This window comes from Jatropha curcas, chromosome 5 (genome assembly GCF_041381405.1).
Source record: "Jatropha curcas cultivar XTBG-Jc1 chromosome 5, XTBG_Jcur_1.0, whole genome shotgun sequence".
Lineage (NCBI taxonomy): Eukaryota > Viridiplantae > Streptophyta > Magnoliopsida > Malpighiales > Euphorbiaceae > Jatropha > Jatropha curcas.
Window position 1 is genome coordinate 19,080,298 of NC_143155.1, and position 23,138 is coordinate 19,103,435.

At 32.5% G+C, this 23,138-nt stretch overlaps 2 protein-coding genes and 3 long non-coding RNA genes across 7 annotated transcripts; 2 read left to right on the forward strand and 3 right to left on the reverse strand.

Moving 5' to 3' along the window:
* The first annotated feature begins 7,017 nt into the window (after positions 1 to 7,017).
* On the forward strand, positions 7,018 to 11,452 carry LOC105639123 (selenium-binding protein 1). Of its 2 annotated transcripts, none has more exons than XM_012223070.4 (7): positions 7,018 to 7,241; positions 8,408 to 8,603; positions 9,179 to 9,406; positions 9,617 to 9,848; positions 10,051 to 10,158; positions 10,269 to 10,541; positions 10,962 to 11,452. In XM_012223070.4, the coding sequence occupies exons 1-7, from the start codon at positions 7,112 to 7,114 to the stop codon at positions 11,241 to 11,243; spliced, it is 1,449 nt and encodes a 482-aa protein (XP_012078460.1). In that variant the 5' UTR covers positions 7,018 to 7,111; the 3' UTR covers positions 11,244 to 11,452. The 2 variants fall into 2 exon arrangements, with proteins under 2 accessions (XP_012078460.1, XP_089577649.1); XM_089721523.1 differs by lacking the exon at positions 7,018 to 7,241 and adding an exon at positions 7,304 to 7,408.
* A 41-nt stretch (positions 11,453 to 11,493) lies between these two features.
* LOC110010050 (uncharacterized) lies at positions 11,494 to 14,304 on the reverse strand. The gene is made up of 2 exons (XR_005179228.2): positions 14,163 to 14,304; positions 11,494 to 12,034 (listed from the first exon to the last, which is right to left on the reverse strand). It is a non-coding gene; the product is annotated as an uncharacterized LOC110010050 (long non-coding RNA).
* A 1,617-nt stretch (positions 14,305 to 15,921) lies between these two features.
* On the reverse strand, positions 15,922 to 18,706 carry LOC149496329 (uncharacterized). 2 transcript variants are annotated; one of them, XR_016320791.1, is made up of 2 exons: positions 18,299 to 18,706; positions 15,922 to 16,617 (listed from the first exon to the last, which is right to left on the reverse strand). It is a non-coding gene; the product is annotated as an uncharacterized LOC149496329 (long non-coding RNA). The 2 variants fall into 2 exon arrangements; XR_016320790.1 differs by having other exon boundaries at positions 15,922 to 17,078.
* Positions 18,707 to 19,420: 714 nt separating this feature from the next.
* Positions 19,421 to 20,600, forward strand: LOC119371598 (selenium-binding protein 1-like). The gene is made up of 2 exons (XM_089721073.1): positions 19,421 to 19,689; positions 20,110 to 20,600. The coding sequence occupies exons 1-2, from the start codon at positions 19,468 to 19,470 to the stop codon at positions 20,389 to 20,391; spliced, it is 504 nt and encodes a 167-aa protein (XP_089577199.1). The 5' UTR covers positions 19,421 to 19,467; the 3' UTR covers positions 20,392 to 20,600.
* A 39-nt stretch (positions 20,601 to 20,639) lies between these two features.
* On the reverse strand, positions 20,640 to 22,385 carry LOC110010049 (uncharacterized). The gene is made up of 2 exons (XR_002284960.3): positions 22,012 to 22,385; positions 20,640 to 21,185 (listed from the first exon to the last, which is right to left on the reverse strand). It is a non-coding gene; the product is annotated as an uncharacterized LOC110010049 (long non-coding RNA).
* Between the last annotated feature and the right edge of the window lie 753 nt (positions 22,386 to 23,138).

The window sequence follows — 23,138 nt, forward strand, 5'->3', positions numbered from 1 at the left end:
TATTCATCTATTTCATGCTTTTTGTCAAGGAAATTTATTAACTTGAATGTATAAATTACTTTGTTGATTGTTTTAAATTATAAATTATTTATTTTGCTGATCGTTATAAATTACTTTTAATAATCGTACAATAATGGTAATTAAGTTAGATTAATGTCAAAGTTTATGTCTTTAATTTCTGTATCTTTTAATCATAGTAACTGTCACGACCCGTTTCCGTGGGCCGGACCGGCACTAGGGCCCAAGTAAGCTTAAGGCCCCCGAGGCCCGTAGTAAGCCTGAAACACTAAAAATTTACTATCTCAATATAATTTTAAACATTTAGCCCATATTTATCAGTTACAATATTCCACAGATCGGACCCAATTAACATTATATCACATTTTTAATATGGCTCACATAATTATATCGTCTATGTTAATACATGACTAATTGTTCACAAATTCTACAACTGCGGAGTCACTAACTATTTGATATACATAGCTTTTTATACATATAGTTACATAACAAAATAATTATGGAACTAGGAAAATTTCTCTATTGCCCTACGCCGAAGAAACATAGCCTAAATCGAATTAAAGAAAAACTTACTTCCCGAAAAAAAAATCAAACAAGACATGTGAGTTTTCTAAGGAGTAATAATTTTTGCACCACACACGCAGTCACACAAATGTGTAAACATATTAATCTAGTCGTCCAACTAGTTATATGCTCACGCAGCCAGTCACACAAATGGCAAATCACCAGCACTCACAATCATTAACATTTTCATATAATCACATCACGTGGAAATTGGTCTGTGGCGTCACCGAAACCCCCAATGAACCGTCCTCCCACATGGCCCATCCTCTCATATCGTGTGCACCAGGGAGCCGATCCCCCATACTAGCCGACCGGTCTAATCCTCACTTGACCAGCCCTCTCATTGTTTTTCCATTCTCTCTTTTCTTTTCCATACTAGCAGGAGGCAACCCGGTCGTCTCCATCAAATCTAGATCATCAGGCGCTCACAATAGGAGGCCATCCTGCGGGCTGCGATCAAATCTAGATTATCCGGTGCGCCCAATAAAGAAGCCAACCTGTGGTTAACAGTAACGGTAACGGTAGGTGCACACGGGGGCGCTGATCTCCCATTTACCCGGCCGACGGTCCAGTTTCATAATTCATCATAATCAGGATCCATGCTTTATCGACCGTCCTCACAAACCCATGGTGACTCGCTTCATCCCAATTCCACACAAACAAAGCACAGCAATATCACAACACAATTAATCAAACATTGCAATCAAATGCAAACATATTAATCAATTAGACATCCAAAATCAATGCAAATAAATAAATAAACAAATAGTATTAACAATAAACAACAATAATAATAAAATAAATAACAATAATAACAATAATAATAATAATGAAAATAAATAAATAAATATGTAAATAATTAAATGAATAATAAAGATAATAAATAATCAGAGCACTATATTTATTATGTACCAAGTTATAGAACTAATCCAAATAAACTTATTAATTATGTTGTTAATTAAAATTAGTTTAAGTTCTATCAAAATTTCGGCAGAACCTCCCCTAAAAATATGACTATCTACCTGTTTAAATATCACAATAATTATATATTTATCAATCAATACACACAGCCCATCCATCAGGCAATCAATCAACTTAATTCCCATCCTCCTTTCAAAACAACCATGTCGACATTCACCAATTAATTTACAAATTATAATAACCTCCAACATTTCAAAACAACCATGTCGACATTCACCAATTAATTTACAAATTATAATAACCTCCAACATGTTCCAATGATATTGTTAATTGTCCTCTAACTAATTATCGAATAAATGTACACTTTATAAATAAAACTTGCATCGATAAATTAAATTCAACTATTCTCGTTTGATAGTTACTTAGCCTCTATTCATTATAAACTCCCCGTCGAGCCTTTACTTCATCATCCTTGCTTAAGTTATAAACCACATATATTTATACATTTGTTAAAATTCTAAACTAGCCACTAAGAATCAATGCTAACCTAAATAAAAATTCAATTACAGTTATTGTCATCCCAATCTATAGTTCATATTTCTTTGTCAATCACATCATTAAACCTTATCAACAACATTGTCAAATACGAATCAGAAATATATAGCATTAATATAAACTCATTTAGCAAAACTCATAAAATCTTACCACTAGCCCCTGCCAAGCTAAAGAAATCAGATTTCTGAATGTAGCCTGTACATTACAGGCCAATGAACTCCTTTCTCAACAAGAACTTAATTGATAATATCCTAAATCATATATCAAAGCAATAACTTAAACAAATGGTTAGATTAGCTACTGCCATATCAAATTTGTTCTAACACCTTAATGAAAAACTGTAATAACCAAACATATCATTCTCGTGCTATACCGAATTCCAATCTATAAATCATCTTATTCATGCTAATATATTCAGTAGATTGATCTATAACTTAAATTAGTTTGAAGAATCACATTCTCCTTAATAAAATTGCATGAACAGTAGTAGCTAGGGATTTAGTTCTAACACCAATTTAATTCATGAATCAAATCCTTCATCATCCAGCAAGAACTCCTAAATTCTACTGAAGAAGGTAAAAATTTGGCTTACCCAGTAGAAAGTGCCGCTGCTAGTTCGGTCGGAAGTGAAGGAGGTAGTGGTCGAAGAAATGGTTGCGCTACTGTCCCGCTCGGAACGCAACCGCAATTCCTTGCGTTCGCTATGCCAGCAGGTGAACGGCAATGGAAGGAAGAGTGTGAAGCTGCGCCGTCGTTCAGACCGCCTGGAGCCGCCGGAGAGCCGAGGAGGATACTGCGACGCGATTCCAATCGAGGCAAGGTCGCAGCTCTTCCTGCGACTGTTGCTTTCTCTAGAAACGAACGGAGAGAGGGAAGGGGAGGCCGGAGCTGCTGCGGCGAGGAATCGACAGCGAGGAGGCGCGGCGCGGTTGTCTGGTCGTCGGAAAACGAGAGAAGAAGAGGGCAAGGGTGAGGTCGACACTGGAGGAAGAAGAAGAAAGGAAAGAAAAAAAAGAAAGAAAGAAAGTCGGTTTCTAGCAAATTCTAGGCCATTCCGGTTCGATTCAAACCGGTTTGGTCTAATTTGATGATTTTGCTTATTTTTTCTTGATTCTCGGATTTTTCCACTGGTTCTCAAGTTATTCGTGTGGTTTTCGAAAATTAATTCGATTTCTGGGTTCGGTTCGATTTATTTTAATTATTTAGTTTGGTTCCATTATATTTTCTCCATTTACTCAATATTAATAATAAAAATATTAATAGTAACAATATTTGGTTTTTGGATAATTAATTTATATATATATACATAATAGATTAATTGCTGGACTTTCATTTTGTTACTCGAAAATTTTTAACTGTTCTCAAACCGAAAATTTCCGAACGAACTATTTTGGGCTTAGGCCCAATTCGAAAATTTGGGCTCGAATTTGGACTGTGTTACAATTGTAGCCCACGCGGCCAAAATTTGCGATTTTTTTTATTTAATAAAAATTCAAAAGTTTCGAAAATAAAAATTCAGGGTGTTTCAGTAACAAGGCGTTATGTTTTTTATTTCTGTATTTTTTAATCATAGTTTAAAAAAACTCTTATCATGAAAAAATTTTTTCTATATCTTTTTAACAACAGAAAATAAACGGACGATGGTTATTGGAAAATTTTGATAATACAATTTATGGAGTGATAAGTATTGCTCCAACATTCAAGTTCGAGTAATATCCCACCAAGCTGACATTACACGTGTACATGCAATAATACAAACTGCATCTTCTCAAAACTTAGATGTATTTATTTTTGTTATTTCATAAAATTGTATTATTCTATAATTTTTAAGTTTATAAAAATGCAAAGTAGGAGTATTATTGAAACATAATTATAAACTTAAAGATTTGAAAATTTAAACAAGTTTAGCTCAAATTTATTTTTATCTAAAATACTTTCAATTATTTTTATTATGCATTTACTATAAAGTTATAATAATTTTTTTCTGAAACAAAGTATAATGTACAACAAACAGAGCAACCTGCACAAATGCGCGGGTTTTCTTCTAGTTGATCTATAATCTAAATGTTGTGTATCTCTTAATGGTCTATAAGATCTCCTATATATCTAAGAAATAGAGATTATTACCCACGTAATTCCTGATACAGTGTAGATTTTATCTCCATTATATCAGTTACTGTTGTGTGAATACTTTAGAAAGGATATTTATATCTTGGTTCTTGCCTTATTATCTCTAGGTGATTAGTTTATTATTTTATTCTATCAAAATCCATAACATTATCAAATACGGTTATGACAATAACGATATCCTTTATTTATTTGTTCATATTTATTTGTTCATCAATTATATTTTCAGTTTAGTTTAATTTGATTCGATAGAATATTTTTGATCCACAAACCATAACTAAATCAATATTGATCGTTTTTAAAATTTATAAACTAAATCAAATCATTAATATTTTAAACCACATTTTTAAATTGATTTGATTTCGATTTAGAAAATTTAGAGAGGTTTATAAGCAGCTCTAAAATTTATTCACGGACAGGAAAGATCTCTCATTCATAAATTGTCTAAAAAAATAAATCTATATAATATATAAAAATAGATCAGTTTGCATTATATGAAAACGAAGTGTAACCCTCTGAAGTTACCAAGTGTAAGGAGGAATGATAGAGACCAGCATATTTGATTAATTATTAAAAATTAAAAAATAAAAATAGGAATAGTAGGGATCACAAATTAAATTTTGATCAACAATTAATTATCATAAACGTTTTCTATAAAATCAATCAAACTAGTTTTCTTATAGTAGGGACAAACAATCATATACACTTACAGCTTTTCTTTTTTTTTTCATTTTTATATTTTAATATTTCTCTAACCTTTTTTCTTTGGAAACATTCGTATACAGTAATTTTTTAAAAAAAGGACACCCACACACTAAGATACAAAATACTAAATAAGTAATATATTAATATTTTAAATAAATAAACAATCATTTATAATAAATTATAAATATAAAATAAAAAATTTCTTATTTCAATGACACAAAAATAAATTTTTAAAAAAACATAATTTTTTATTAGTAAAAAAAAAGATCTTGACTGATTAGCTTGGTGTATTGAGTAGTCTTATATAACAGGAGTTAGGTTGCATGGACACAGGACACGAGATACAATAACGTGTGAGATACGTTTAGGATACAGTACACTAAATAAGTAATACATTAATATTTTAAATAAATAAACAATCATTTATAATAAATAATACACATAAAATAAAAAAACACTAATTTTTTTATTTTAATGACACAAAAATAAGTTAAAAAAATATTTCATTTTTATTGATAATAAAAAAAAACCTTGGTTGATTAGCTTGGTGTATGGAGTTGCCTCGTATACCAGGAGCTAAGTGTACAAATACGGGACACGAGATAAGAAAAACATATGCGATAAGAAATTAATTTTGAAAAACGTAGAACATTAACATACTTAGGACATACACATTACACTAAATAAGGATAATACATTAATATTTCAAATAAATAAACAATCATTTATAATAAATCATAAACATAAAATAAAAAATATTTAATTTCTTATTTCAATGACACAAATAAATTAAAAAAAAAACACTTCATTTTTTATTGGTTATAAAAAGTAACATTGGTTAATTAGCTTTGTGTATGGAGTAGTCTTATATACCAAGAATTAGGTTGCATGGACACAATAAACAATATATGGAAACGCGTGATACAAAAATGTACCCGACACGATAATTTTTAAAAAGCAGGATATCTACACTTTTAGGACACACTACACTAAATAAGTAATACATTAATATTTCAAGTAAATAAACAATCATTTATAATAAATCATAAACATAAAATAAAAAAATTAGTTTCTTATTTAATTATAATTAGTGAAATTCTCAAAATTATTATCACTGTTGAAAAGTACATCAATAGTGTGTATGCATTTTTTAATGTAGGTCATACCATATATGATTTTTGCTATTGATACCTTACAAAAGGTTTCACAAGATATTTAAAAAGATATATCTAGCGTTGCAATTTTTCAGCATATTTGAATGAGATACAATTTATCATTTTATTATATAAATTTACTATTTTTGAATGATGTTATAAAAAATTATTTCATCATTCAATATTACTCTGCACGTCGCGCGGGTTCTAACACTAATAAATTTTAATATGTAAATAACTCCATTACAAAATATCTTTACCAAGTCAGCCAACAAAAACGAAGTGACTTACAATAACTAGGGTGAGTATTCTATTAACTAAATGGAATCAAATCGAATTAGCTCGATTTTGGTTTATATAAATATATTTTTACGGAATTTAGATCTAAAATTAAATGCTAAATAATCGATTCATACAGAATAAAATTAATTTGGTTCGATTGAAATTCAGTCATTTTAAAATTAAATCAGTTATTTTAAATTTAAAAATAATTTCAGTTTATTTTATATAATGCCGAATGAAAGATAAAAAATAAAATAGTTTTATATATTTAAATCAATTGGTAATTGAATTTTTCAAATAACTATACTGAAATATCAATTTAATTCGACTGTGGGTTAAAAACAGAGAATTGATCGCCCTAAAAATAACAATGCTGAAGGAGGAAAGCCGTTTAAGATTCGGACGGACAATAAGATCTTGCCAAATAATGTGTCGCTGCTAATTAACTGTCATTATCAAACTAGGATAGCATTGTTTACGTCAAAATCTTAACTTTAACTACTCACGTCACATGACACGCGTAAATGCGTAATCTTTAACGCTCTAATAATCAAACGATCTTAGCCATAAAAAGCGAAATTACAGATACATCCCACCTAGACAAATTCGCACAGAGCTGCGAAAGACGACGCTATTCCAGTGGCCATCATTGTCCAAAATTTCGCCCAATCAAAGTTAGACGCGTGTACACGTACATACAGAGCTGTTGGCTTGGCTATATTAGTGATCCTTTTTTCTTCCTCTGAAAATCCTGGCTTGTGATTTTTCTGCTGTAGGAATTGGACATGGCTACAGAAGTGGTGAAGCAGAGTAATGGACATGGGTGTTGCGCTAAAGGACCAGGTTATGCCACCCCACTTGAGGCAATGTCTGGTCCTAGAGAGTCTCTTATCTATGTCACATGTGTCTATACTGGTAAATAAATAATTAAGCTTTTCTTTTCTTTTTTTTTTTTTTTTTGGTTTCCTTCTCTTTCACATTTGTTTGATTTTTAGTTCATGGATGTCAGTTAGTCACGGTGTGATTTGGTTGTATCAGGCATGTTCGGATTTTTTCTACGTTCGTTTCTTCGTGGGTGAATGGTCTGTTTGATTGATTTTCTTGGTTTCAGTTTCTCAGAATTTCTTTTGCTCGATGGGAGTGGTTTAGTTGGGATTGGGTTTTGTTGGAAAATCAATGAGAATTCGGTATCTGAATGCAGATCTTAGCCTTCTGCATCAACTTTTCTGTTCTCTAGATTCTTTTAACTTTTGAGTGCGAGATTTTGTCTTTTCAAGATTAATTTACTGATTTTCTTATTTAATTAGAGAAGCTGGTAAAGATTCACTTGGGACTAAGCTGATTTTCTTATTTAATAAATAAGCCACTAGACGGGTGCCCCTTGTTTAGTGCAGAAGGAAGGATTTTAGAGTTGGAGTTCAAACCCAGATAATAGTCCCTTCCCTTTAAGATTTCCGATGTCTATAAAAAAGAAATTCATAAAAAAACGATCTTCAGAAGTGCTGCTAGTCTTCCTGGCAATAACAAGCTATACTACTGAACATGCATGGCGAACCTTGTCCTTTTGGACTCTCTATTTTTCCAATTGATACAATTTTAGCCAATTTCACCCACACCGAAAATCTGTTGAAACATTCAACACCAAGACTCCATTTAGCATAAAGCATGCTGAAAAAGAATTGTTAACATGAGATTTGTACAATTTTTCCCCCGGGAAGGATCATAGGGTGCAGTCTTCCCTTACTTTTTCTCAGGTTTATGCAGAAACTATCTGTGAATCCTGTTCGTGTGTCCTGCTTGAATGCTAGTAGAGTGGATAGAGTAGCTTGGTCCTTTAAAGGAAACATGATAACTGGTTTTGGTCCTCTTTCGGTGAACATTTAGGGTTTATTAAGATGAGATGACCAATCATGATATGATTCATTCCCTTAGAATATCAATTTTATTTATCTTGTTTCTCCTCAGGTCATTGATGAATTTGATACATATTCTTGTCCATTCTTGATCTTTTCTTGTATGTTTAAGTTGTGCATTTGATCATTTGGGACTAGAAACTTATAATTGGTTCTGTATATATTCAGGAACAGGAATAGAGAAGCCTGATTATCTAGCCACAGTGGATGTAGATCCAAATTCTCCTACTTATTCTAAAGTCATTAGTAGGCTTCCTATGCCGTATGTAGGAGATGAACTGCATCATTCAGGGTGGAACGCTTGCAGCTCCTGCCATGGAGATCCATCTGCAAACCGGCGATTTCTAATCCTTCCTTCACTGGTGTAAGAGTGCAATTCATTTTTCTCCTAAACTTCTATTATGGATAATAATGTCCTTGAGGAAATACCAAAGTAAGCAAGTAATCAAACCAGTGAAAAGAAGAGGGCTATGAAATTAGATTAAGAGGACTTCAATTTCATGTTATTGCTGCCAAGGACTGATCATTCAAGAGTTATTTTTTGCTCTGATATGTTGGAGGCTTTAAAGTTTGACTGCCTTTCTTATGCATATATAAGTGATAAAGTTAGCAAATGAACTTAAAATCCTAATAGCCTAATCCTCTTGAAATTGTTTTTAATGGGTGTTTTGAATTTCTAACTTACTCTTTGATAAATTTAGTCAGATAAATACTCACCCCATTCACCTGAATAGAATCAAAAAATTCTATTTCTTTCACTGTTATGCACATAAGCTACTGAAACATGAATTGAAAGCAGAACACAAGCATGAACAGCAGACAGCCAGTTGTAAATTTGTATTCAGTTTACTGGCACCGTCTTGCTGTTGGGAACATTATGTTTTTCATCTCTTTTCATTGTGCAAGGTTGTGTGATATCAAAATTTGTAATTTATTCAGATCTGGTCGCATCTATGTTATCAACACCCAGAAAGATCCTAAAGCTCCCTCCTTGCACAAAGTTGTTGAGCCAGAAGATATTGTACAGAAGACAGGTTTGGCCTACCCACACACATCACATTGTCTTGCATCTGGAGATATAATGGTCTCATGCCTTGGGGACAAAGATGGAAATGCAGAGGGCAATGGATTTCTTCTCCTTGACTCAGAGTTCAATGTGAAAGGAAGGTACATCTTTGTGCTCACTTTCTTAAAATGTTAGCATGGATCCTTTGTTTGGGTTGAATTTTATTTCATTCTACAGGTTTCTTATTGTGAAACAGTTAGAAAGGGTTCAAAACATAATAACTCGGTCAATTCAATGGTGTAGAGATGCAAACATAATTGTTATTGGAAATGTGATTTATATAACCTTTTGGCCATTGTCATCTTCGTCAGATGGGAGAAACCAGGGAATAGTCCATTGTTTGGTTATGATTTCTGGTACCAACCCCGACACAACACAATGATCAGCTCATCATGGGGAGCTCCTGCAGCCTTCACTAAAGGATTTAATCTGCAGCATGTGTCAGATGGTCTTTATGGCAGGCATTTGCATGTCTATAGCTGGCCAAATGGTGAACTCAAACAGACATTGGATCTTGGCAATACAGGGCTCTTACCCTTAGAGGTGAGTACTAAAATACAATTTGCAAATATTGCTCCCTGTCATTTAGATATGGACAATATCTCTTTGCTTACGATGTGTGTGTGTGAGAGAGAGCATACTCATATATGTGCATTCTTACTTATGCTCATTGTATGGTAAGTCATTTCTTCATTGCTACAGACATATGATGAGGTTTATTTATCATAGTTTCATTTGTTTTCAGATAAGGTTCTTGCATGATCCTTCTAAAGATACAGGGTTTGTTGGGTGTGCTTTGACAAGTAACATGGTGCGATTTTTCAAGACCCCAGATGGATCTTGGAGCCACGAGGTATGCACGTGATAGACATTGTGAATTCTATAAGTGTAGACAACATCTTGAGTTGTATACAGCTGATCTCATTGTTTATAATACCTAATGGTTCTCATTAAATTTTGCAGCTGGCAATATCAGTGAAACCTTTGAAGGTGAAAAACTGGATTCTTCCAGAAATGCCAGGGCTTATAACTGATTTTCTGATTTCTCTAGATGATCGGTTTCTGTACTTTGTCAATTGGCTTCATGGAGATGTCAGACAGTACAACATTGAGGACATAAGAAATCCTGTCTTGACAGGTCAAGTTTGGGTGGGGGGCTTGCTCCAAAAAGGAAGCCCTATAGTGGTTGAGACAGAAGATGGTGACACCTGGCAGGCTTCTGTTCCAGAGATTAAGGTTTGTATCACATCCATTTTAAAGAACTCTTCCCCTCCTCCCTTAATTTCTTGACCAAAAACTTCCTTTTAAAGTGTTTTCTGCCATTACAGTTGATAATGCTTTAAGAACAGATTTTGGTTTTAAATGTTATTTGATTTCTTTAAATTTGGCTAAACTATAATGCTACAGATGCATTATTGTAGCCTAATAAGTCCACCGTTTCAACATAAAAGAAACATCATATGCCTTTAGGCTCATTCTTTTTTTCTTTTTAAAGTTGAAAAATCATATAGGTCTCTATGTTGTTTTGTGTTACTGTCATGGGGAAGCATCATTCATTGGCAACTATTTTCATGCATCACTTGCATGGCATATTCTTATGGGTACACAAAGGGAGAGTCTACTTACTGATTGATGAGCTTCATATTTTCTTTTCAGGGTAATCGACTGAGAGGAGGACCCCAGATGATCCAGCTAAGTTTGGATGGGAAGCGACTGTATGTCACCAATTCACTCTTCAGTACTTGGGATCGTCAGTTTTATCCGGAACTTGTGGAGAAAGGATCTCACATGTTGCAGATTGATGTTGACACTGAGAAAGGTGGTCTTAAAATAAACCCAAACTTTTTTGTGGACTTTGCAGCTGAACCTGAAGGTCCTTCTCTTGCTCATGAGATGAGATATCCAGGCGGTGACTGCACTTCAGATATTTGGATTTAAGTATCCAGAATCAATTGTGCTAGCTGAGGGGTTACCTGAGAACTAATGTTACAATGATCCAAATAAATAAGCCATTCAATGTGTAGATCCAAAGATCGCCACATCATGGCAGAATAAATTCGGATAAAGGAGATAAGATATTATACTTGTAATGCTTCCTTATTTGATACATCTGTAGATCAATGTAAAAATGAAGTTTCTTAAATCCATATCATATGACTATCGTCTACCTATTTTTGAACATGCAATATAGATTCCAAAGCGCTCTTATTCATTCAGAGATGGATATTGCTACAAGTTTCGATTGTTCCTAATCGACAGAAAGTCAACTTTATCAAGTCTGGTATCAATTATGATATCATTTCTATTCTCTATGAGGATGAAATTGACTTTCTGATTCACAAGAATACTTTGTATAGCAATAAAAGAATATTCCACTTACAAGAAATAGTATAGCTCCTCCAAAGAAAACATATTCCAGGTTTTCACTAGGAATAAACCTTCTTCCCATGATTACTACTCCATTACCCGCAAATGTGAAACCAATATCGACCAGCAGGGGCAACCTATGCTCTTCATGTCTCTGCTCATCTATCTCTTGGCTTGAACCTCTCAATCTTCTGCATTTAACGTAAAGAGCATACACAGAAAGAAAGGCGAATCCGGCCAAAAGATATGTAAACCCAATTAAGAAATTCCAGTTGGTAATGCTGCTACTTCCCAGAAATGCAGACATAAAATTGAAGTAGTTCCAATAGGCAGATTCATAGGATTTGTTCATTTGTAAGCATCTACAGGTTAAAAGGTAAAGGCAAGTTAATGATACTACTGTGACTAGAGTTGTTAACTCGTGATGAAGAAAGATATCACATATCAACTGCAGTGAGTGACAACAGGCAATTATAGAGCAAAACAATGAAATTTGAGAGATATATAAGTTTTGGGTTGTTCTTGCCATCTTTGAAATGTAGAAAGATAGGCAAAGTGAAAGAAGAAAAAAATTTAGATGTGTTATTGTAATGTGATACAAAGTGATGAAGAAATAGCAGTACTAAAGAAGCACAATTTGACATGACTCACATGATGAGCTTAAGATGGTCTTCTCTTAAAACATAAAATAATATGTTAGTATATTAAAAAGTTCAGACAAGTGGATGATTACAGCCATCTTTAGGTCAAAGATTGAAAATTTAAACATGCCAGCAAAGAAATGGTAGCTTCTCTTCCTCGTTTTGAGAATCAATACAGAAAGTCAATTCTGTTAATTTCAGTGGCCTCTCCTTCCATCTTTTCCAATTTCCATATTCTGTCTGTACTCCAAAGACTATTCAAAGTTCAGCTTATTTAGTTTTGGAAAATATTCGAACTAAACAAATTTCAAATTGGACCAAATCACTAAGACTAATTAAACTGTCCAAACCATAAATATACAGTTTGGTTCAATTTGTGAAGTTTATTAAATTTAAAATTTGAGCTTATTACTACTAATATTGACCCTATTTGCTCTAACTTCTCCTTAATGTTTTAACATTTTTGAATTTTTTCTGATTGCATAGCATTTAATTTCAATTGAATGATTAGACACCTAGACATCTTGCACAATCCAAGAGATTAAGAAGTATAAATCTTATCCATACCTCTTTACTTTTAAACTTTTTTTTATTATATAGAACAAAAAATAATGTTCATATGAATAAATCATTGAAAAGGTATGAAACATGAATATACTAATTATTTCCTCCATCCCATTTTATTTGTATGCTTTGACAAAACACGCATATTAAGAATTTAGTAAATAAAAGTTATTTTACATTTTTTTTACTCTTAATTTATTAAGATATTAATAAAAGTCCTTCGTTTAATGAATAATCACAAATATTATTATGAGAAAAATAATTGTTTACAAATAAAAGTCCTAAATTTAAAAATCTTGTAAATATTTTGAGACATTTTAAATAAAGAAATTAACAAATAAATAAAATGGAAGGAGGTAATATTAACTTTGTTTTAAAACCAAAAATATGTAGTTGTACTTTGCTCATCGCAAGTGCTCTAGTCAAACGATAAAATATCGAAAAAGCTACTTTTTTTTTTTTTTTTTGAAAGTATTGAAAGTGAAGAGTTCTTAAGGTATGTTCTACTATGTAAATTGTTTCATAGCGGTTAGCTATTAGGTTGTATTCGGTGACTATTTATATAATAATTTAAATTAAAAATGTTTAATAAAAATAGTTGTTTAATTTAAAATGACAAAAAATGACGTATAATTGTTTAATTAGCAGAATTCAGAGAAAAACAACGATGGGTATAGTTATAAAAAAAAAATAAAAATAAAAATTAAAAGCAAAACGTTAAAATGTTTAACGTTTTATAAAAGCTTATTCAACATTTAAAAGCTACTATAAAAGTTATGTTATTAAAATCTATAATTAATAAATAAAGAGTTAAAACGCTACAAATTAGCTCAAAAACGCTAAGAGTCAAAACGCTTATTGATTAACATGATCTAAGACAAATTATGCCCATTGAGACTATTGTCATGGCCGGACGCGCATTCCCTTAAGTAGACTTGGCCCATTCAGAAATATTATTTTTTAATATTACTACAATGTTTCTCTGTGGAATTAAATTATTATTTATCCTGACCAATTGAAATAACACCAATGGATTTATTATCCATTCCTTTTGATTGCACAGGAAAGCAACATACAATTACAAGTAGAATAATAAAAAAAAAGTAAATCAATTATTGAATTTGCCCAGGAGGCCAAAGCAAAATTAATTAACTAAGAAAAGGTCTCAATTGAAAATTTACCACATTTTTTTTACATTTTCAACGTCTACACCTATACAGACTTTTGCATCCTCTATTATACGTATTGGACGATGGAGGTAAGCAACTTTTACTATAGGGCTCACCTCTTTCACCATTGCCGCCACAAGCCGGTAGATCTCGCCGGAGAGCTTCTGGACTAATAAATTTGGTCGGATTAAGAATTCTCCGGCTTGTCTCTAATTCCATTAGCGATTCTTGCTCCTCAATCGAGCTCCTCCTGCATTGTTCATTTCCAATGCAAGCTTTAACAGCAGCATCAACTTTAGGTGTTGAAGTGAGTTGTTGAACAATTAGGAGTGCTGTTAATAATAGTGAAGGAGAAAGATGATAAAAGAAGCAAGAAATTCTCTTCCTTTTTTCCATTTTTTGAGAGAGGAGCTTTCTCTTCCACTTGATTGGATTTTTACTTGGTAGTGCCTTGGAATTTAAAAAGTATTTCCTGTTAAGACGCTGCAATAATTGTGTTGTTCTGTTTTGGTGTACGTGATCATGAATATGATCTGTGGTCACCAATCGTTTGCCTCATATACAATTCTTGTCTCTTAAATATAAAACTGTAGGGCCACTTCGGTTTTCTATTTGCTAGTAGTGTTATTAAACCGGCTGGATATTGATTCAGCTAAAGAACCGTATTTTGGGTCGGTAATTGATTTAACTAGTAAATCAATGGTTGAATTAGTAGGTTATAAAATATTAAGTAATATATATTGATTAAAATAAAAATAATTAAAAATATCAAACATTGGTCCCGATCAATTGTGTGTACGGGTCGACCAATTCAATTATGAGTCAATTGATTCAATTTGATTATTTTTCTTAAATGGTTCAAAAGCAAAATCAGTCCAATTTTAAGATCGGCTCACTGATTTTCTGGGTTAACTCGCCGAATCGGCCGAGTTTCATAACTATGAATATGAGGTAAAGTGAGTTTAGTACAACTAAATTTGAATAAGTATAAATCAAATAAATTAATATTTTTTAAAAAATGGAGTCGTATGAACTTTTTTTTAAATAAAACTGATTAGTTTGATTTAATTTAATTTTTAAAATTCTGATCTAGTTTTTAAATTAAATTAGTCTAGGCTTGATATAAGAGTCAAGTGGGTTTAGAGACAAGCCAATGTTTATATCGAGTTAAATTAAAATGGTATAATGTTATCTTTAGTCTCCCAATTTTTAATTTCTTTTACTTAGTGTTCAAATGGAAAATATTATCAAAATCGATTGTTTAAATTTTTTAAAATTTTACAATCAGGTACCAGAATCACAATTGGGCATTGGTAGACTCCATTTTTAATGTGCTGGCATGACGTGGTTTTTTTTTTCCACATACACATGGATTTCATGTATACTCTCACGTGATTTTCCCTCTCTACCCCTCATTTAATGTAACAATCTCATGTAAAAAGAACCTCATTGGGCGCAGAAGCATTGAATCCAATGGTTTAATTAATAAAAAAGTAGGGCATATATATTCAAATAAAATGTGTTCCACACTTTCAAATTTTTTAAAGAATATAATAAAAAATCCTTACTTTTTCATAAACCATGATATTCAAAGTCATTGAATAATAGTTAAGAAAAGTATTACATAAATAATACTCTAAATATGATAAATTAACTATTGCACGTTTTATTTTAGTTTTTTGAATTAATAAATTTTAAGTGTTTAGGATTTGAGTAGGCTTAAAGCCACCAAAATCCGTAGTAAACCAAAAAAAAAAAAAAAAACAAACGAATTTTATATTTAATAAAAATGGCCTCAGGCCCAATTTCATGAACCTGCAAATATCATAAGTTAATTTCAATAATAGTACTTTAGGCTTGTATCAATATATTACATAATAGAAAATTTAATAAGTAATACATCAATAATTTCTAAATTTTATTACACATGACTATGTAATTGCGGAATAATCTAAGAATTTAAAATTTCACTTCAATACACTGAACAAAATTAATCAAGGTTTCGTTTTCAACATTTCCTCTAGATGTCGAGTGGCAAAGAATCACGAGACACTGGAAAACTTGTAACATAGAAAAATATTAAGGCAGGAATGAGCGTCTAAACTCAGTGAGTAGGTTAGTTAACACTCTCACTCCACACAATCATACAAATTGGCAAATAAATCAATCTAGTCATCCGACTAGTTATATGATCATGCAGTCGATCACACAAATGACAAAACAACAACAATTACAAATAATAACACATTCACATAATCACATCATGTGGACATTGATCAATGGCGTCACCAAAGCCCTGACAAGCTGTCCTTACACATGGCCGACCCTCTCATTACGTGTGCACCAGAGAGCCGATCCTTCAAATATGACCGACTGGTCTCAACCTCACTTGACCAACGCTCTCATTTTTTTTATACTCTCTTTTCTTTTCCATACCAACAGGAAGCCACCCTGTGGTTTTCCATAACATATTTCATCAGATGCACACGGGGGCGCTAATCTCCCCATACATGGCCGACGGTATCATAAACCGCCCTCACAAACCCAACGGTGACCTACTTCATCCCAATTCTGCACAACAAAGCATATATGAAGCACATCACAACTAATCAAACCATTTCCAATAACAACAAATAATGTAACATAAAATAACAATTTAATTAGTAATGCATGTCTAGCATTTAGCCGCATATACATGGATGCAAATGCAAGTGGACGATGTGAATTATCTAACACACACAGTTTTATAGTTTAGCTGGAAGTTATGCTTTTCTTTATTCCACACAACAAAGCATATATGAAGCACATCACAACTAATCAAACCATTTCCAATAGCAACAAATAATGTAACATAAAATGACAATTTAATAAGTAATGCATGTCCAGCATTTAGCCGCGTATACATGGATGCAAATGCAAGTGGATGATGTGAATTATCTAACACACACAATTTTATAGTTTAGTTGGAAGTTGTGCTCCTCTTTTGCTATCATGTTACCCGACATTTGATTCCTCAAAACCTGCAATAATATCTAAAGAAAGAACCAAAATAAGTTTACTATTCATGAGTTCTATCTTTCCTTTCTAAATCTAATTTTTAATAAAATTATATCAACTTTTCCCTAATCGTTTAATCCGAATATTCTAGATTAAGATAAATTCCTTATTTTGGTTTCCTACACCTAAGTTATCTATTCTAATCTATATGTATGTTAGATGTGCTAGCTTAAGTTCTACGTTTGAATTCGACTATTTTAGTTTTTCAAAATGTTTGATTAGTTTCGTTGTCTTTATTATTCTTCTAATTTATATTTTCTTTGAGTCTAGTCTCTTATTCCATATCATCCATCCAACTACCTTGCCAAAAATCCAACTGCATCTCCTCTATCGGATTAATCCTATTCAATTTTCGCATTTAAACAATAAAACACATTTTTGTATTAACAATCAACACAACCCATCCATCGAGCAAGAAATCAATAGTAAATTCCCATCCTCCATTACTTACAACTCTACTTACTAAAGACACTACATGTAAATACATTTCTCATCATCTCTCAATTTAAATCCACAAGCATTTTCATTGCTTCTATACCTAACTCACCTATCCCAATTCGTATGTGCCATAAGATGCTAATCTAAGTTCATTATAAGTCTTTTACTGAGCAATTTCTAATTACAGAAAATAAGGTTAGTTAATTTCATCATTTAGGTTTGTGCTACCGAAAATCCAGCAGCGTATCTCCTAAAAATAGAGTTATCTACCTGTTTAAACAATAACAACAGTATCAATTATTCAATATTTCTATTCATCCAATTCACACAGCCTATCCTTTGGGCAAATCAACTATAAAATTCCAATCCGCCAATTCATTAACATATAATTCTAGCACAATACCAAATTCAATTTGGTTTCACCACAGCTCAATTATAGAATTGTAATTTAATCCGTAATCTTAACATTAAATTAACCAAAGTCAAATAAGCATATTAGGTAAGCATTCACAGTTAGTGATTATATAATTTCTCCTACTTAATAAGTTTCTCAACTTTTTCAGTAATATAATCTAACATAACAAGTACTTTATTTTTTGTGATAATAAATTATACTCATTTAAATCCCAATTTGTATTTTATGAGTCAATTTATATTAAATAAATCAACTAAAATAAAGTTTAATTAGACTAACTTGAATTAACTAGTTCTAATTGAATTTTTACAAGAAAATATAGTGAAGGGACTTAGGGCTTACCGATTAAAAATTGGATCGAAAATTTGCGATCACCACGAAAAGGGAAAAATTTTGTCTCTTGGGTCCTTGCTAGAGCGTCGTCGACCGGTCACCGAACCGCTGCCGTCGATTTTGTCAGAGAAGGCCACCAAAATGCTCAGTTTTTCTCCTGGGGTCCATATCCGGCTTTAATTTGCAGAGAGGAGGAGCCCTTAAGTTGAAAATCACATTGACGACCTCCTCCTTACCGTCAATCATCATGGATTCGCAGGACGGAGCTGGTCGTGGGAATTTATGGAGGGGAAATGCTCGTGAGGTTATGTGGAGTTGATCGGAGGTCTCGATTCGCGAGAATTTATGGACGGAGCTGGTCGCGGGAATCTTGAATATATTTCCCGAATTCTCGATTTGCTTGCTTTACTAAGGTTAAAAAAATCCAATTAAATTATAAAGATATTATATATATATTTTTATGTTAAAATTTTTTAATTGGCTATTACTAAGGTTATTTTAGAGTATCTTAAATTTTATAAGGACAATATATAAAATCTCATTATTCCCCTCAATCCCACTTTTATATATAGTATAAACAATTAAATTTTTAGCAAGTCAAATTCAATTAATATTTTAATTTTATTAATGCTCGCCCAATATTTAGGCCACAAAAATAAGAGTTATGAGTAGCTATAAATGCTTTTCTTGTACTCCCCATCCCAAAAAGATAGTCCATCTTTTCTTTTTTATTTGTCCCAACATATAGTTTATTTTTCATTTTGAATTATAGTTGAACATTAAATTGGCTATTATACATTTATTAAATTTTATCTTATTTTCAATAGCCTTCATTAATTCTTACTTATTATTTCAATATAATAATTACTCATGTGTTATTTAAGATGGGCATAATAGAAAATTTATATTATAAAATTGTCCTATAATCATAATAATTGCTACTTTCTTAATCTGTGTGAAAATAAAAAATTGACTATATTTTTTGAAAATATTATTTCATCAATAACTCCGATACGATAATAAAATTAATATAATTTGGAATACAATTCCAAACTTTTAGACCAGCCATGGCCTAAAATATTATACTTCCATTTATAATACCTAATGGTTCTCATTAAATTTTGCAGCTGGCAATATCAGTGAAACCTTTGAAGGTGAAAAACTGGATTCTTCCTGAAATGCCAGGGCTTATAACTGATTTTCTGATTTCTCTAGATGATCGGTTTCTGTACTTTGTCAATTGGCTTCATGGAGATGTCAGACAGTACAACATTGAGGACATAAGAAATCCTGTCTTGACAGGTCAAGTTTGGGTGGGGTGCTTGATCCAAAAAGGAAGCCCTATAGTGGTTGAGACAGAAGATGGTGACACCTGGCAGGCTTCTGTTCCAGAGATTAAGGTTTGCATCACATCCATTTTAAAGAACTCTTCCCCTCCTCCCTTAATTTCTTGACCAAAAACTTCCTTTCAAAGTGTTTTCTGCCATGACAGTTGATAATGCTTTAAGAACAGATTTTGGTTTTAAATGTTATTTGATTTCTTTAAATTTGGCTAAACTATAATGCTACAGATGCATTATTATAGCCTAATAAGTCCACAGTTTCAACATAAAAGAAACATCATATGCCTTTAGGCTCATTCTTTTTTTCTTTTTAAAGTTGAAAAATCATATAGGTCTCTATGTTGTTTTGTGTTACTGTCATGGGGAAGCATCATTCATTGGCGACTATTTTCATGCATCACTTGCATGGCATATTCTTATGGGTACACAAAGGGAGAGTCTACTTAGTGATTGACGAGTTTCATATTTTCTTTTCAGGGTAATCGATTGAGAGGAGGACCCCAGATGATCCAGCTAAGTCTGGATGGGAAGCGACTTTATGTCACCAATTCACTCTTCAATACTTGGGATCGTCAGTTTTATCCGGAACTTGTGGAGAACGGATCTCACATGTTGCAGATTGATGTTGACACTGAGAAAGGTGGTCTTAAAATAAACCCAAACTTTTTTGTGGACTTTGCAGCTGAACCTGAAGGTCCTTCTCTTGCTCATGAGATGAGATATCCAGGCGGTGATTGCACTTCAGATATTTGGATTTAAGTATCCAGAATCATTGTGCTAGCTGAGGGGTTACCTGAGAACTAATGTTACAATGATCCAAATAAATAAGCCATTCAGTTGTGTAGATCCAAAGATCGCCACATCATGGCAGAATAAATTCGGATAAAGGAGATAAGATATTATACTTGTAATGCTTCCTTATTTGATACATCTGTAGTTCAATGTAAAAATGAAGTTTCTTAAATCCATATCATATGACTATCGTCTACTTATTTTTGAACAAGCAATTTAGATTCCAAAGCGCTCTTATTCATTCAGATATGGATAATGCTACAAGTTTCGATTGTTCCTACTCGACAGAAAGTCAACTTTATCAACTCTGGTATCAATTATGATATCATTTCTATTCTCTATGAGGATGAAATTGACTTTCTGATTCACAAGAATACTTTGTATAGCAATAAAAGAATATTCCACTTACAAGAAATAGTATAGCTCCTCCAAAGAAAACATATTCCAGGTTTTCACTAGGAATAAACCTTGTTCTTCCCATGATTACTACTCCGTTACCCACAAATGAGAAACCAATATCGACCAGCAGGGGCAACCTATGCTCTTCATGTCTCTGCTCATCTATCTCTTGGCTTGAACCTCTCAATCTTCTGCATTTAACGTAAAGAGCATACACAAAAAGAAAGGCGAATCCGGCCAAAAGATATGTAAACCCAGTTAAGAAATTCCGGTTGGTAATGCTGCTACTTTCCAGAAATGCAGACATCAAAAAGAAGTAGTTCCAATAGGCAGATTCATAGGATTTGTTCACTTGTAAGCATCTACAGGTTAAAAGGTGAAGGCAAGTTAATGATACTAATGTTACTAGAGTTGTTAACTCATGATGAAGAAAGATATCACATATCAACTGCAGTGAGTGACAACAGGCAATTATAGAGCAAAACAATGAAATTTGAGAGATATATAAGTTTTGGGTTGTTCTTGCCATCTTTGAAATGTAGAAAGATAGGCAAAGTGAAAGAAGAAAAAAATTTGGATGTGTTATTGTAATGTGATACAAAGTGATGAAGAAATAGCTGTACTAAAGAAGCACCATTTGACATGACTCACATGATGAGCTTAAGATGGTCTTCTCTTAAGACATAAAATAATATGTTAGTATATTAAAAAGTTCAGACAAGTGGATGAATACAGCCATCTTTAGGTCAAAGATTGAAAATTTAAACATGCCAGCAAAGAAATGGTAGCTTCTCTTCCTCATTTTGAGAATCAATACAGAAAGTCAATTCTGTTAATTTCAGTGGCCTCTCCTTCCATCTTTTACAATTTCCATATTCTGTCTCTACTCCAAGGACTATTCAAAGTTCAGCTTATTAGGTAAGCATATTAGGTAAGCATTCACCGTTAGTGATTATATAATTTCTCTTACTTAATAAGTTTCTCAACTTTTCAGTAATAGAATCTAACATAACAAGTACTTCATTTTCTGTGATAATAAATTATACTCATTTAAATCCCAATTTGTATTTTATGAGTCAATTTATATTAAATAAATCAACTAAAATAAAGTTTAACTAGACTAACTTGAATTAACTAGTTCTAATTGAATTTTTACAAGAAAATATAGTGAAGGGACTTAGGGCTTACCGATTAAAAATTGGATCGAAAATTTGCGATCACCACGAAAAGGGAAAAATTTTGTCTCTTGGGTCTTTGCTAGAGCGTCGTCGACCGGTCACCGAACTGCTGCCGTCGATTTTGTTAGAGAAGGCCACCAAAATGCTCAGTTTTTCTCCTGGGGTCCATATCCGGCTTTAATTTGCAGAGAGGAGGAGCCCTTAAGTTGAAAATCACATTGACGACCTCCTCCTTACCGTCAATCATCATGCATTCGCAGGACGGAGCTGGTCGTGGGAATTTATGGAGGGGAAATGCTCGTGAGGCTATGTGGACGGAGTTGTCGCGGGAATCTTGAATATATTTCCCGAGTTCTCGATTTGCTTGCTCCAAGCATTTTTTTAGTATTTAATGAATGTCATTATCCAATAATCTATATAGAGCTCTATATAATTTGATTGAATAAATTTCTCGAGAATTTAACTTTACACTTCAAGCAATTAAAATCCTTCAGGGATTTTCATATAGATATTTACATTAAATTAGCATATAAATAGGCAGTCATTAATTCATTAGACGCGTTTAGAATTTTTATAAATTGCCAGACTAATCAAATATCAAATTATAATTGTATCGACCACATGAGGGTGTTTACCCTCATAACCAATGCCAGTTCTTTACGAAAAAATGTGCAATAAATTTGCTTTATATCTCATGCCTCATTTTAATTTTGCACAAATACATATTTGTATTGTACTGGCTTAACCTCTTGATGCCCATATTAAAATTTCAAAATTTACTAAGTAAATTTAAATCCACATGCGCCATTCTATTTTGGCCAATCAATTCTATGTCTATATTATCAATAGACTATATGCTCATGATCCTCATCATTTTTCACAATTTAAGCGCTATATTTAGCGTTGACATTTATTTTATATCGGATTTATACTTGTCCTGAAATGACATAATTTATAGAGATCTCATCATTTTCAATGATTTCAGGTGCCTAAGTTTTTTCTGAATACTTATTAGTCATTTCTAGGAACTTCTTCCACAATTTGCTCCTCTAGAACTTGACTATCTTGAATATTTACTCCCTTTCCTTTTTAGGATTTATATCCTTGGAACCGATTAGCCTACCACGCTTTAGGCGT